The 17,558-nt window shown below is 41.8% G+C and overlaps 1 protein-coding gene across 2 annotated transcripts in view; it reads right to left on the reverse strand.

Annotated features, from left to right (window-relative positions):
• Window positions 1-17,558, reverse strand: part of NFIB (nuclear factor I B) — a 402,638-nt gene that overhangs the window by 316,022 nt on the left and 69,058 nt on the right. Inside the window, exon 1 of one of the 2 annotated variants that reach the window (XM_082244099.1) lies at window positions 14,368-14,658. The exons of the other annotated variant lie outside the window; for it this stretch is intronic. Within the exon in view, the coding sequence (XP_082100225.1) occupies window positions 14,368-14,385 (18 nt within the window). The 5' untranslated portion in view covers window positions 14,386-14,658. Of the gene's footprint in view, window positions 1-14,367; window positions 14,659-17,558 lie in introns of those variants that run through there. 2 annotated transcript variants of the gene reach the window in all.

Genomic DNA, 17,558 nt, shown 5'->3' on the forward strand with positions numbered 1-17,558 from the left:
TAATAAAAAAATAATAGAAGTTAATTTGCTGCCCCTCTCCAAGTGCTGCCTGGGTCCAATTGACCCAGGGGGACTCATGGTAGGGCCTGCCCTGTCTTTATTGACCCATTAGGTGTATGCCAAACTGGGTATACATCTTCTGGTAAGCCCGACCTGTTGTCGTTGGTGGTCACTTTATGCACAGAGTTTTTGAATATTCATGCGGATTACACACAGAGGATTTATTTATTGATGTCACTAATATTTTTTCTTTATTCATGTTTAATTTAACCTTGTATGGATATTATTTTCATTTTATGTATGTAATATATTATCACATATAATTGTAGATGTACTCGGTTCACATTAGCGCTGACAAGACGCGCTCCCTCGCGGTCCATTGACCGCTACAGGACCCATTCTAATAGGAGCGACACAAGTCGCTCCGACTTAGAAAAAGGGTCCTGTACTATTTCGGGGCGACCTCGGAGCGACTTGCATAGGCTTCCATTATGTGAAGTCCCTGCAAGTCGCTCTGAAGTCGTGGTGCACAGGACTGACAAGTCGCCTCCCGAAGTCGTGCAGAGTCGTGTCGCCCCAGTGTGAACCGACTCTAGCGCTGTACATTTTGCTACTTTACACAAACACCCCACCTTTTAAATGCTGCCCCCCCCCCCCCACTGCTCCCCATTGCCCCTCATGCTTTCCAGCTGTCATTAAGATATGCTCCTTTGGTAATCTGGACATATTGGGCCTTTACCGGCATACCGCAGCTGGAAAACCTCACGTTGGATGCAATTAATTGTATGGTGTTCCCATGTAAGGAAATTCCCTGTGTATCTACCATACATTTCTAAAAATCTCTGCAAAAAAAACATGCTTTCTTGTGATAGCAAATCATTTCCAAACTCTCACCTGGAATAGTTTTAGGTTAGTACAAATAAGTTTTACTTTTCCTGTAATGGACACAACTAAAAGAAAAAAATTCAGGCAGCTAATCATGTTACTGTCATTACAGTGCACTCTGCCTGTGTTATAAATTTCCTGGCCATTTAGAAATCTGAAGCTCGCTACATTCCCTTAGGCTGAGCCTGCCCCACAGATGAATGGGCTAATTGACTGAACTGGGGAATAAGTGGGAGGATTTTAGAAACCACAGGATATTCACAACAAGCACTCGGCACTGGAATACAAACCATACTCATTTTTTACCTCCTCCTCAAGGTTGATGCCACTAATCTATTAAAAGAGGCTTCGTTTAAATTGGGCTAGAATCCTGGAATTTTTCTTTTCTAAGAATATCTGCTGCAAGGTTAAGGATCTTTCACTAATGAGAAAGTTAAAATTGCTATATTTTCCAACGTGTACAACATAGGTGCATGTCTTTGTTAACATTGAAGTTGTTAGTTTTTAGTACTAATAAAAACTTTTTGGGCTATATTAACTTATTTCAAGTGTAAGTTCACATTTTCACATAAAATGAAAAGATGAACTAACCACCTACACACCATCCCCCCCCCCCCCCCCGGGTTCCTGCTGCATTTACCTCTGTAGATGATTAGCTTTCACTGTCTGGGACAGACCCAAACACTTTCAGTTGGTCACAGTGGTCACATGTCAGCACAGGCCAATCAGAACTGCTCTGATCCATCCAAGTGTTGGTAAGGAAAGAAAGGGGAGAAGACCACTACTTTGAATGGGCAGCCAAAGCTCAAGAGGCAATTAGGGGACTTCATAAAGAGTGTCTAAGACACAGGTGTCAAACACAAGGCCCGCGGGCCGAATCCGGCCCTCCAGGCCATTTTATGTGGCCCTCGTACCTCTCCTGTAGCTGCAGGAGAGCTCCAGTCCTCCTCCAGACCTTTCCAGTACTTTCTGCTTTCCAGCAATGCCTCCAGCTTCTTCCCAGCAGCACCACAAGGTAAGGGAGGTTAACTGTGATGTAAGGGAGGGTGGGGGAATCAACTTTTGATGGTGGAGAGGCTCTTGACGTCTTATGTAAGGGTAGGGGATGCTCTTGACATCTAGTCTTACAGATACAACCAGCCCTTTTGAGGGTAATCATAATGCTGATGCGGCCCGCGGGTAGGGGATGCTCTTGACATCTAGTCTTACAGATACAACCAGACCTTTTGAGGGTAATCATAATGCTGATGCGGCCCGCGGGTAGGGGATGCTCTTGACATCTAGTCTTACAGATACAACCAGCCCTTTTGAGGGTAATCATAATGCTGATGCGGCCCGCGGATAGGGGATGCTCTTGACATCTAGTCTTACAGATACAACCAGCCCTTTTGAGGGTAATCATAATGCTGATGCGGCCCGCGATTAAATTAAGTTTGACACCCCTGGTCTAAGACGTTCTTGGAATCCCATATTGCCTCCGCAGGACAAATGTTGGTGCAGACAAACAGATTCATGTACCTCTGGGAAACCATTGCAGTATGGAGTGTTCATACAGATACTCTATGCAGCTGACCCCCCTCTCCCTTCTCCCCACCACTGTAGTTGTCACATAGATAGCACGGCATCTGTGGAGTTTTGTACGGGGTGGGCAGACCATGATCTGATGGAGATTTAGAGACATTTGTTCCCTATCAGGTCTGCTCATTTTGTGATTGACAGCAGGCAGTGGGCGGGTCCAAAGTCAATAGACAGCTTGCTGTTGGCTATCCCACTCCCACCCACTGCTTGATGTTAACCACAAGAAAAGAGCGAACCTTATAGAAAACTAGTGTTTCTGAAACCCCACCAGGCTCTGCCCACTGTCAATGTCACTGGTTTGTTGGCTGAGAAGCTGACAGCGTTCTTAACAACCAGTGACCGGCGGGGAAGAAGTAGCGGTAGCAAACATGGCACTCTGCTATGCAGCATACAGAGATAGGCACTGTGCCTGTCTCTGTACACCTAGTACACACTACTATTTATTTATTTTTTTTCGTTCAACCCAGCAGATTTAACAAACAAAAACTAATGATCCGACATTAGTACAGCGATCTCCCCTGCTTTTCTTTTGTGTTCTGACAGGGGAAAGCTGGACTGGCTGTCTTACACACGGCCAGTTTTTATTGAAGCAGCTGATGTCACCCAACATTTGGCCCATGTGTACTGGGCTTTAGAGTTGGTTTCATTACCTCTAGTTTTGTTATCTTTTACCTGGAAGTAATTATGTTATTTTTTTTGGTGCAGCCATAGAGACCCTTTGTAAGAGTGGCTTTATTAACAACTACCCAACTTTTCGCACATTTCAAAAAAGATACTGAAACACGTAGCAGGTATTTCTGAGTCTGGTGCATGCCATTTCTAAGGGTCACACTGCCAGAAAAGAGTTGTTAGGGCGTAGGTGTAGTCCTTAATTTATGAATAACACGGTCAGCATGTTAAAGGATATTGCTTTAAAATGTATTTGTTTCCCAAAGCAACCAATAATAAGCCTGTTTTCATTCTAATTCCCGAAAAGTGTTTGCCTGAAGCCTAGGTGGATGCAATGGAGAGCAACCAGTCACTGTAGTAAATACTTTAATCAGCCAGGGATATTTAGCAACTATGAATATTTTGAATAAATGTATTAACATGATCAATTTAAATGACTGACTATAAGTTTTCCGTGTGTGCCATTGTTTGCCTTAGCTGTCAGCTGATGTCTTTTAATTGCATTCCTAGCTTTTCTGAAACAGCTGGACAGAAGGGATCAGTGAAAGTAAGAGTTAATTCTGTGTGTTTGGCGCCTTTTCCCTGGCAGCTACTGTACTTAAAAAAGTGCAGATCTTGTCTGTCCTGTCTCAAGTTCAATGGCAGGCTGCTCTCACAAACAGCAGAAAGGGGGGAGGGGGGAGAGACAAGCATGTTCAGCGCACTAATAATAATTCAGATCACGCCACCTCAGCTCCTTGTGTCAAAGTAAAGAAGAACTGTCACACCCACTCCAACCTGACAATTTCTTAACTCACAGTCCCAGACGGGGTCATATACATACAGCAGCTGAACATTTACTATTCTATTACACACACTGTTAAGTGATCACAGGCGAATAATTGGGAGGGACGGAGCATATGGCCACATGATGTATACACACATTATACTACAAAGGCTAGGATCTGTATGCATAGCATAGTCTTTCTTGCATAACTTTTAAGTAAGATCTGTAATATATTTACACACTTTATTACCAAAACGATTGGGTTGCTTGCATTTACACGCACATATACTTTAATAGTATTCCAGTCTTATCTTATATGTCTGTCCACAGGGTTCAATATTGAGTTGGCCCACACTTTGCAGCTATAACAGCTTCAACTCTTCTGGGAAGGCTGTCCACAAGGTTTAGGAGTGTGTCTATGGGAATGTTTGACCCTTCTTCCAGAAGTGCATTTGTTAAGGTCAGGTACTGATGTGGACGAGAAGCACTAGCTCGCAGTCTGTGCTCTAATTAATCCCAAAGGTGTTCTATTCGGTTGAGGTCAGGACTCCTGTCAAGTTCCTCCACCCTAAACTCACTCATCCATGTCTTTATGGGCCTTGCTTTGTGAACTGGTCCAAATCATTTTGTGGAGGGGGGATTATGGTGTGGGGTTGTTTCTTAGGGGTTGGGCTTGGCTCCTTAGTTCCAGTGAAGGAAACTCTTAAGGCGTCAGCCTACCAAACCATTTTTGACAACTTCATGCTCCCAACTTTGTAGGAACAATTTGGAGATGGCCCCTTCCTGTTCCAACATGACTGTGCACCAGTGCACAAAGCAAGGTCCATAAAGACATGGATGAGCGAGTTTGGGGTGGAGGAACTTGACTACCCTGCACAGAGTCCTCACCTCAACCTGAGAGAACACCTTTGGGATGAATTAGAGTGGAGACTGCGAACCAGGTCTTCTCGTCCACCTCAGTGCCTTGTGGACAGCCTTCCCAGAAGAATTGAAGTTTTTATAGCTGCAAAGGGTGAGTCAACTTGATATTGAACCCTACGAAGTAAGACTGGGATGCCATTAAAGTTCATGTGCGTATAAAGGCAGGCGCTACATTTTTTTTGGCAATATAGTGTGTATATTAGGGATGCACCGATCCGATATTCGGATCAGATATCGGCCCCGATATGGCCATTTTTGATGGATTGGGGGATCGGTAACATTGACCGATCCACTGGCTGATCTGGTTTTTGCTTAGTAACGGCCCAGCCATCCCTTACTAGGTGCAGTAGTAGTATGGGATGGGAGCCGCTACTTCCTGTATAGGTCCGGCTCACAGGCGGAGTGATATCAGATGCACTCCACCTGTGAATGGAGGAGCCACACACATGAAGCAGCGGCTTTGCTATGTACTGCAGCCGCTTGCTTTGTGTGTAGCTCCAGATCGGTTCCGGTATCGGCGATTTCACAACGCCAGATATCGGTATCGGTATCAGATCCAAAAAAGTCGGATCGGTGCATCCCTAGTGTATATACTGTGAATATACTGTATATACAGTTTATATATATATATATATATATATATAGAGAGAGAGAGAGAGAGAGAGAACCCAAAGTGTATTTTGGTGCTGTTACACCTTACACATTACTCACCTTATCACTTAAAAGCCAAGCACCTCTATGTAGCCTTGCACACATAGGCGTTTACAGGCATAAAAGAAGAAGAGCGTTTACAGGCTGAAAAAAACCCCATCACCAGCGCATTCAAGAGAGAAGCTTTGGAGAAGAAAAATATCTTGACGAGACTAAACGCATGTTCAATATGCGACTTTAGGTACCTTATTTAACTGCTTATCGATTGTATAACTTACACATACAGCAGCACGGTGACTGTTGCACAGGGTCACGTACCTAGTATGTGATCCTGCACTTCCGGGTCTGGGGTGCCCATGCGTACCCCTGCTGACCCACTCCCACTGTGATTATACACAGCGGGAGCTGATCTGCAGGTACCGTGGACTCGGTGTCCACAGGCACCCACCAATCATTAGGTAGAGAGCCAGAACAGTGGTCTGCCTATATAAACAAGGCATGTCACGGTTTTGTCAGTTGGGAAGGCATTGATCCTTTGTCTTTGCAAACCAGGAACATGGATGAATGCCTTCCCCTAGTAAAAGAACCTCCCCTACAGTACACAAGCACTGGCTAGGCACACAGTTATTCCTTTGATCACCCCTGATGTTAACCCCTTCCCAGCCAGTGCCATTAGTACAGTGACAGTGCATATATTTAGCACTGATTACTGTATTAAATTCACTGGTCCCCAAAAAGTGTCAGTTAGTGTCTGAATTGTCTGCTGCAATATCACAGTCCCGCTATAAGTCGCTGATTGGCGCCATTACTAGTATAAAAAAAAATCAATAAATAAAAAAAATATAAAAAAAATATATCGCTATAACTTTTACGCAAACCAATCAATATACGCTTAGTGGGAATTTTTTTTTACCAAAAATATGTAACAGAATACCTATTGGCATAATTTAATGAAGAAATTCGATTGTTTTCAATTTTTTTTATTGCATATGTTTATAGCAGAAAATAAAAAAATTTATTTATTTTTATTTTCAAAAATGTCTGTCATTTTTTGTTTATAGCGCAAAAAATAAAAAAGGTGGTGATCAAATACCACCAAAGTAAAGCTTTATTTGTGGGAAAAAAGGACACATTTTATTTAGGTACGGCGTCGCACAACAGCGCAACTGTCAGTTAAAGTAACGCAGTGCCGTATCGCAAAAATGGCCTGGTTATGAAGAGGGGTAAATCTTCTGGAGGTGAAGTGGTTAGGCAGCTTTTTTCCTACCAGGAGTAAAAATAAAATACAAAACCCTGTGTGCATGAGGCCTTACGCATACCGAGATAGTTAGGCTGGCCTTACATTATACAATTTTCCTTTAGATTTACCAAAATCTTATAATATGAGGTCAAACCTAAACACTTTCAATTTGTATGCAATCCGGCAGGCCCTTGCACTACATAGTTGAAGGTAAATCTATAGGAAATTAAACAAGAAACTTGGGTAATGTATGGCCAGCCTTACACTTATTTTTTTATTCAATTTCCTTTAGATTTACCTTCAACTATGTAGTACGAGGGCCTGCCTGATTGCATACAAATTGAAAGTTTTTAAGTTCAACCTCCTATTATTATTATATGGTTTTGGTAAATCTAAAGGAAAATCGTACAAATAAATGGTATAATGTTTGGCCAACCTTCGGCATATTTCTATTAAAATGTGACAATCCTTAGGCAACAAAATGCAGTTAAACGAATCCAATTACCCTGGTTCGATCCTGGGTTTTAGCACAAAAAGGGAATCCAATTATTGGCTCAAATGCAAACAATAGAGGTCAGTGTACTCCTGGGAAATGGCAGGGGGGCTCTGATTGTTAACGTAAACTCTATTTGAAGTCTGTAATACATTTGAACACAGTTAAGGGGCACAATTAATACATGTACCCATGACAAGTGATTATTGGTCTTACCCACCCCCACCCCCCCCCTCCCCCTCCGCCACCACTTATGTGAACATAAACTATTATAAAGAAGAACATTAATAAGAAGTGAGAAGTGATATACAACCCCAGCCGCAGCATTCCAAGGTAATGTAGTATGGATGATTTGATCATTCCAAAGATATTTTCAAGGAAGAGCATTGTAACCTACAGAATGCATAACAGGTGTAGAGCAGAAGGGATCACGTTCATGAGGATTTACAGACCAGTCATAATATCAAAACATAAACCGCCGGGAGTACATAAATATTGTAAATATGGATGTGGAACAATGTGTGCAGATTAGCGTGAACCAGAACGGAGTTAGAGTGTGACACATAAGAGCTGCAGAGGAGGGGAAGGTGGCAGGGATATATAGGAAACTGACATACCTAGGGGTATACAGACAGGAAATAGCAGACATAAGTCAGTGCCCACATGGAAAACACACCAGATTTATGACTGCCTGCCTGCCTAGGAGCACATTACACTAACATACTGATTTTATATATAGTATATATATATATATATATATATATATATATGTGTGTATATATATATATATATATATATATATATATATGTGTGTATATATATATATATATATGTGTGTATATATATATATATATATATATATATATATATATGTGTATATATATGTGTATATATATGTGTATATGTGTATATATATATATATATATTTATTTTTTTATATTTATTTATTTATTTTCATCAAATGTGTTACAAAGAAAATCAGATCTAAGCAAGCTATTTTAACAACTTTCACCAATCTGTGAAACCTCTTGCTGCAAACCTAGTAGTAGTATTCCCCATTTCACAGGTCTCTATGCATACAATAACATGTATACAGTAACATGGTACTATATTCCAAAGTGTTACAAAGAAAATCAGATCAGTGGCAGAAACTAAACACGCTTTTCTAACAACTTTCACCAATCTGTGAAACCTCTTGCTGCAAACCTAGTAGTAGTATTCCCCTATCACAGGTCTCTATGCATACAATAAAATGTATTGTGTACAGTAACATGGTACTATATTTTTTAATCCAAAGTGTTACAAAGAAAATCAGATCAGTGGCAGAAACTAAACACGCTTTTCTAACAACTTTCAGCAATCAGTGAAAGCACCAAATGCAAACCAGCAGTAATGTTCAACTTGTGTCTATGTATACAATACCATGTGACATGTCTATGTATTTAGTAACCCTGCTACTTTGTATCCAAAGTGTTACACTCAGAACAAAAACAGAAGCTAAACAAGCTCTTCTAACAATTGTTAGCAATCAGTGAAAGCTCCTGCTGCAGGCCAATAACAATGCTTAAGGTCCACAGGTGTCTACGTATAAAGTGACATGCAAGATGTCTATGTATGTAACGTGTCTAGGTATACAGTAACATGGTGATACTATTTTTAATCCAAATCATTACAGAAAAATGAGAGAAGCTAGCTAGGCTCTTCTAACATCCTTCAGCGAACAATGAAAGCCCCTTCTGCAGGCCAAAAGATAAGGCTTATTTTCTATAGGTATTTATGTATACAGTAACATGCTGATATTAGAGGGGGAAAATTGGATCAATATCAGAAGACAAGCAAGCGTTAACAACTTTCAGCAATCAATGAAAGCTCCAGATGCAAGCCAATAAAATCTTTAGCTTCCATAGGTGGCTATGTATACATATATATGTATAGAGTGACATGTAAATCAGTGACAACTCTCACAATTATTTAAATTCTATAGGTGTCTATGTATATACAGTAACATATCTATGTATAGATTAATGTGAAAATCAGTGACAACTCTCACAAGTATTTAACTTCCATGGGTGCCTATGTATATACAGTATAATATCTATGTATAGGGTGACTTATAAATCAGTGAAAGCTCCTACAAGTATTTAACTTCCATAGGTGCCTATGTATATACAGTAACATATGTATGTATAGGGTGACTTATAAATCAGTGAAAGCTCCTACAAGTATTTAACTTCCATAGGTGCCTATGTATATACAGTAACATATGTATGTATAGGGTGACTTATAAATCAGTGAAAGCTCCTACAAGTATTTAACTTCCATGGGTGCCTATGTATATACAGTAACATATCTATGTATAGGGTGACTTATAAATCAGTGAAAGCTCCTACAAGTATTTAACTTCCATAGGTGCCTATGTATATACAGTAACATATCTATGAATAGGGTGACTTATAAATCAGTGAAAGCTCCTACAAGTATTTAACTTCCATAGGTGCCTATGTACATATAGTAACATATCTATGAATAGGGTGACTTATAAATCAGTGAAAGCTCCTACAAGTATTTAACTTCCATAGGTGCCTATGTACATACAGTAACATATCTATGAATAGGGTGACTTATAAATCAGTGAAAGCTCCTACAAGTATTTAACTTCCATAGGTGCCTATGTATATACAGTATAATATCTATGTATAGGGTGACTTATAAATCAGTGAAAGCTCCTACAAGTATTTAACTTCCATAGGTGCCTATGTATATACAGTAACATATCTATGAATAGGTTGACTTATAAATCAGTAAAAGCTCCTACAAGTATTTAACTTCCATAGGTGCCTATGTATATACAGTAACATATCTATGAATAGGTTGACGTATAAATCAGTAAAAGCTCCTACAAGTATTTAACTTCCATAGGTGCCTATGTATATACAGTAACATATCTATGAATAGGGTGACTTATAAATCAGTGAAAGCTCCTACAAGTATTTAACTTCCATAGGTGCCTATGCATATACAGTATAATATCTATGTATAGGGTGACTTATAAATCAGTGACAACTCCTACAAGTATTTAACTTCCATGGGTGCCTATGTATATACAGTAACATATCTATGAATAGGTTGACTTATAAATCAGTGAAAGCTCCTACAAGTATTTAACTTCCATAGGTGCCTATGCATATACAGTATAATATCTATGTATAGGGTGACTTATAAATCAGTGACAACTCCTACAAGTATTTAACTTCCATAGGTGCCTATGTATATACAGTAACATATCTATGAATAGGGTGACTTATAAATCAGTGAAAGCTCCTACAAGTATTAAACTTCCAATTTAAAGTGTTAGAAAGAAAATTAGAACAATCACAGAAGCCAAGCAAGATAACAACTTTCACCAATTAAAGCTCCTACTGCAAGCCAATGGTATTAGCTTCCATAGGAGTCTATGTATATACTGTAACATATCTATGTATATGCAGTGGCATGGTGATACTACTTTTTAATCCATGGTGTCACAATAAAAATTACAAGGATGATAGAAGCTAGACAAGTTCTTCTAAACATTTTCAGCAATCAGTGGAGTCTCTTGCTGCAAGATAATAATAGTATCTAACTTCCAAAATGTCTATGTGTATACAGCAACATGTATATGTACATAGTAACATGTCTATGTATATACTGTAACATGGCAATACAATTTTCTTTTTTTTTAATCCAAATTGTTACAAAGAAATTCAGAACAACAAAAAAGAAAATTGAAACAATCCCTTCTAACAACTTTCAGCAATCAATAAAATCTCCTGCTGCAAGCCAATAGTAGTGTTTAACTTCCATAGGTGTCTATGTATACAGTAACTTGTAAGGTGTATAAATATATATATATATATATATATATATATATATATATATATATATATATATATACAGTAACATTTGTATATATAGCATAACATGTAAATCAGTGACAGCTTCTGCCAGTATTAAAGTTCCATATGTGTTTATACATATAGAAATATGTAAAATGTCTACAGGTTTACATAAATCAGTGACAGGCCCTGTCAGTATTAAAGTTCTATAAGTGTCTATTCATACAGAAAGATGTAACATGTCTAGGTATAGTGTAACATATAAATCAGTGATAGCTCCTGGAAGTAACCTTCCTGAAGAGTCTATACATACAGTAACATTTCTTTGTATAGGGTAACATATAAATCAGTAAGATATCTAGTTATCTGAGTAACATAAATAATTGGCAGCTTGAGCTAGTAATTAACTTCCATATGTGTTCATATGTATCTTGAGGGTAACATATACATTGGTAACAACTTCTGGCAGCAGTAAGCTTCCTGAAGTGTCTATGCATAAAGTAAGACATCTAGGTTTAGTGTAATATACATCAATGGCAGCTCATGCCAGTATTGAATTTCCATAGGCATCTATATATCTACAGGGTAACATATACATTAGTGACATCTTCTGCCAGTATTAGACTTCATTAAGGGTCTATACATACAGTAACATGTAAGACTTCTATAGGGTAACACATACATCAGTGACAACTTCTGGCAGCATTAAGCTTTGTTAAGTGGTCTATACATTCAATAACATGTAAGGTGTCTATAGGGTAACATAGAAATCAGTGACAACTTCAGGCAGTATTAAACTTTATGAAGTGTCTATACATACAGTAACATGTAAGATGTCTATAGGGTAACACATATATCAGTGACAACTTCTGGTAGTAATAAACTTTATGAAGTGTCTATACATACAGTAACATGTAAAATCTCTATAGGGTAACACATACATTAGTGACAACTTCTGGCAGCATTAAGCTTTATGAAGTGTCTATACATACAACAATAACATATAAGGTGTCTATAGGGTAACATAGAAATCAGTGACAACTTCTGGCATTAAGTGTCTATCCATACAGTTAAATGCATGATGTCTATAGGGTAACGTGTACATCAGTGACATTTTCTGGAAAGATTAAACTTCCATAAGTGTCTATACATACAGTAACATATATGGTGTCTATAGGGTAACATATAAATCAGTGACAACTTCAGGCAGTATTAAACTTTATGAAGTGTCTATACATACAGTAACATGTAAGATGTCTATAGGGTAACATATACATCAGTGACAACTTCTGGCAGTATTAAACTTTATGAAGTGTCTATACATACAGTAACATATATGATGTCTATAGGGTAACATATAAATCAGTGACAACTTCTGGCAGTATTAAACTTTATGAAGTGTCTATACATACAGTAACATATATGATGTCTATAGGGTAACATATAAATCAGTGACAACTTCTGGCAGTATTAAACTTTATGAAGTGTCTATACATACAGTAACATATATGATGTCTATAGGGTAACATATACATCAGTGACAACTTCTGGCAGTATTAAACTTTATGAAGTGTCTATACATACAGTAACATGTAAGATGCCTATAGGGTAACATATACATCAGTGACAACTTCTGGCAGTATTAAACTTTATGAAGTGTCAATACATACAGTTACATGTAGGATGTATATAGGGTAACATATACATCAGTGACAACTTCTGGCAGTATTAAACTTTATGAAGTGTCTATACATACAGTAACATGTAAGATGTCTATAGGGTAACATATACATCAGTGACAACTTCTGGCAGTATTAAACTTTATGAAGTGTCTATACATACAGTAACATGTAAGATGTCTATAGGGTAACATATAAATCAGTGACAACTTCAGGCAGTATTAAACTTTATGAAGTGTCTATACATACAGTTACATGTAGGGTGTCTATAGGGTAACATATAAATCAGTGACAACTTCTGGCAGTATTAAACTTTATGAAGTGTCTATACATACAGTAACATGTAAGATGTCTATAGGGTAACATATACATCAGTGACAACTTCTGGTAGTATTAAACTTTATGAAGTGTCTATACATACAGTAACATGTAAGATGTCTATAGGGTAACATATACATCAGTGACAACTTCTGGTAGTATTAAACTTTATGAAGTGTCTATACATACAGTAACATGTAAGATGTCTATAGGGTAACATATACATCAGTGACAACTTCTGGCAGTATTAAACTTTATGAAGTGTCTATACATACAGTAACATGTAAGATGTCTATAGGGTAACATATAAATCAGTGACAACTTCAGGCAGTATTAAACTTTATGAAGTGTCTATACATACAGTAACATGTAAGATGTCTATAGGGTAACATATACATCAGTGACAACTTCTGGCAGTATTAAGCTTTATGAAGTGTCTATACATACAGTAACATGTAAGATGTCTATAGGGTAACATATACATCAGTGACAACTTCAGGCAGTATTAAACTTTATGAAGTGTCTATACATACAGTAACATGTAAGATGTCTATAGGGTAACATATACATCAGTGACAACTTCTGGCAGTATTAAACTTTATGAAGTGTCTATACATACCTATAAATCTTTGACAACTCCTGACAGTATTGAGCTTCCCTAGGTGTATATACATACCTATAGGGTAACATAGAAATTAGTGACAGCTCTTCCCTAGGTGTGTATACATACCTATAGGGTAACCTATAAATCAGTGGCAGACTCTCCCTAAGTGTGAATAGATCTCTATAAGGTAAGTATGAGCTATAGGAGTTGAATATTGCTCCTGGTAGTATTGGACCTGTGTAAGTGTCTATAGGGTATGGTGAGATGTGCTGGCAGGATGAACCCCTAGATGAGGAGGGCACACCTACACATACATAGGAAGGCTCTCCTCTGCTGGGTACACACCCTGACATGGAAGAAATGTAAAGGTTAAATAAGGTGATCGGTGCAGGCAGGATGAGATGTGCCCCCCATGCCATGAAACATAGGGTATGTATATAAGTCAGTGGTGTGATCAGAGGGCTGGGGGTGGTGCCTGGCAGGATGGGTGCCAAGTCTTGCCCTCTTGTCCCTGCACGGATTGCTGGCACAGAAGTGTGACCCACATCCAGATGCTGCCAAAAGCAGACAACCAATCCGATCCCACAAGATGAAATCCTCCGAGGGTGGCCCACACAAGTTCTGGGCACCCCCTCCCTCCCTCCCTTCCCCCACAATCGCTATGACAGCACCCAGAAGTAACACATACCATGGCAGTGTAGTGCATTAAATGACAGGGCTCCTGGCTGGGCTCCTCACATGTCTTAGGTGACACTTATTTCTGCTGCTGTGTTTTATTTGTTTTCTAGGGGTGACGTGTTTGTTTATAAATAGCGGGCGGCGGTCCTGGCACAGGGCAGGGTGAAGTCAATCAAAGTAGTAGTTGTTGTAGTAGTTGTAGTAGTAGCTGGAGCTGCGATCCTGCACTCCTGGAGGCTGGCTGTGCCGGGCGGACTTGAACGCGATCCAGGAGAGGCCGATCCCGACTGTTTTTTTTTTTTTTTTTTTTTTTTATTCTGGAGTTGTGTTGGCAGGCGGTGTGTCTCCCCGGCCCCCCTGTCTGTCAGTCTGCTCTGCTCAGCACATCAGGCAGCTCACAGCACCGCCGCTTTACCACTTGGACGACTTCCACCCTTCTCTCATTGGACGGGAAGGCGGCGGCTCCCCTCATCGCTCCTCCCACATTTCTATTCAGCTTCCCAACTCCAGCTGTCACCGCCCTCCCACCTTCTCCCAGGACTCCCCCCTCCATCCTCCTCTACACATCGCATTCCTCTCCTCTCCTCTCTGCACTACAATACACCATCTGTGTCATCTATCCCATCTACTATACTAAACCCCTTACCTGAGTCAATCATCCCAACACAAACTATTCCACATCTACTATACTAAACCCCTTACCTGTATCATCCATCCCAACCAGTGGCAGCTGGTGCTCAACATTTTTGGGGGGGCGCAAACAGAAAAATGAGTGACCAGCGTGCCCCCCATCAATGCAGAGTGCCACAGCATGCCCCCCAATCAATGCAGAGTGCCACAGCGTGCCCCCCAATCAATGCAGAGTGCCACAGCATGCCCCCCAATCAATGCAGAGTGCCACAGCATGCTCCCAATCAATGCAGAGTGCCACAGCATGCCCCCAATCAATGCAGAGTGCCACAGCGTGCCCCCAATCAATGCAGAGTGCCACAGCGTGCCCCCAATCAGTGCAGAGCGCCACAGAGTGCCCCCCAATAAATGCAGAGTGCCACAGCGTGCCCCCAATCAATGCAGAGCGCCACAGCATGCCCCCAATCAATGCAGAGTGCCACAGCATGCCCCCATCAATGCAGAATGCCACAGCGTGCCCCCAATCAATGCAGAGTGCCACAGCATGCCCCCAATCAATGCAGAATGCCACAGCGTGCCCCCCAATCAATGCAGAGTGCCACAGCATGCCCCCAATCAATGCAGAGTGCCACAGCATGCCCCCCAATCAATGCAGAGCGCCACAGCGTGCCCCAATCATTGCAGAGTGCCACAGCGTGCTCCCAATCAATGCAGAGCGCCACAGCATTGCCCCCAATCATTGCAGAGTGCCACAGCATTGCCCACAAATCATTGCAGAATGCCACAGCATTGCCCCCAATCATTGCAGAGTGCCATAGCATTGTCCCCAATCATTGCAGAGTGCCACAGCATGCCCCCCAATCAATGCAGAGCGGCACAGCATGCCCCCCAATCAATGCAGAGTGCCACAGCATGCCCCCCAATCAATTCAGAATGCCACAGCATGCCCCCCCCCAATCAATGCAGAGTTCCACAGCGTGCCCCCAATCAATGCAGAGTGCCACAGCATGCCCCCAATCAATGCAGAGTGCCACAGCATGCCCCCCAATCAATGCAGAGCGCCACAGCGTGCCCCAATCATTGCAGAGTGCCACAGCGTGCCCCCAATCAATGCAGAGCGCCACAGCATTGCCCCCAATCATTGCAGAGTGCCACAGCATTGCCCCGAATCATTGCAGAATGCCACAGCATTGCCCCCAATCATTGCAGAGTGCCATAGCATTGTCCCCAATCATTGCAGAGTGCCACAGCATGCCCCCCAATCAATGCAGAGCGGCACAGCATGCCCCCCAATCAAAGCAGAGTGCCACAGCATGCCCCCCAATCAATTCAGAATGCCACAGCATGCCCCCCAATCAATGCAGAGTTCCACAGCGTGCCCCCAATCAATGCAGAGTGCCACAGCATTCCCCCCAATCAATGCAGAATGCCACAGCGTGCCCCCCAATCAATGCAGAGTGCCACAGCATGCCCCTATCAATGCAGAATGCCACAGCGTGCTCCCAATCAATGCAGAGTGCCACAGCATGCCCTCATCAATGCAGAATGCCACAGCCTGCCCCCAATCAATGCAGAGTGCCACAGCATGCCCCATCAATGCAGAATGCCACAGCGTGCCCCCAATCAATGCAGAGTGCCACAGCATGCCCCCCAATCAATGCAGAGCGGCACAGTGTGCCCCCAATCAATGCAGAGTGCCACAGCATGCCCCCCAATCAATGCAGAGCGGCACAGCGTGCCCCCCCAATCAATGCAGAGTGCCACAGCATGCCCCCCAATCAATGCAGAATGCCACAGCATGTCCCCTAATCAATGCAGAGTGCCACAGCGTGCCCCCATCAATGCAGAATGCCACAGCGTGCCCCCAATCAATGCGGAGTGCCACAGCATGCCCCCCAATCAATGCAGAATGCCACAGCATGCCCCCCAATCAATTCAGAGTGCCACAGCGTGCCCCCAATCAAAGCAGAGTGCCACAGCGTGCCCCCCAATCAATGCAGAGTGCCACAGCGTGCCCCCCAATCAATGCAGAGTGCCACAGCATGCCCCCATCAATGCAGAGTGCCACAGCATGCCCCCCAATCAATGCAGAATGCCACAGCATGCCCCCAATCAATGCAGAATGCCACAGCGTGCCCCCCAATCAATGCAGAGTGCCAAAGCATGCCCCCAATCAATGCAGAGCGCCACAGCATGCCCCCAATCAATTCAGAGCGCCACAGCGTGCCCCCAATCATTGCAGAGTGCCACAGCGTGCCCCCAATCAATGCAGAGCGCCACAGCATTGCCCCCAATCATTGCAGAGTGCCACAGCATTGCCCCCAATCATTGCAGAGTGCCACAGCATTGCCCCCAATCATTGTAGAGTGCCATAGCATTGTCCCCAATCATTGCAGAGTGCCACAGCATGCCCCCCAATCAATGCAGAGTACCACAGCATGCCCCCAATCAATGCAGAGTGCCACAGCATGCCCCCAATCAATGAAGAGTGCCACAGCATGCCCCCATCAATGCAGAGTGCCACAGCATGCCACCAATCAATGCAGAGTGCCACAGCATGCCCCCCAATCA

The sequence above is a fragment of the Pelophylax lessonae genome (assembly GCF_965119305.1).
Source record: "Pelophylax lessonae genome assembly, chromosome: 1".
Taxonomy (NCBI): domain Eukaryota; kingdom Metazoa; phylum Chordata; class Amphibia; order Anura; family Ranidae; genus Pelophylax; species Pelophylax lessonae.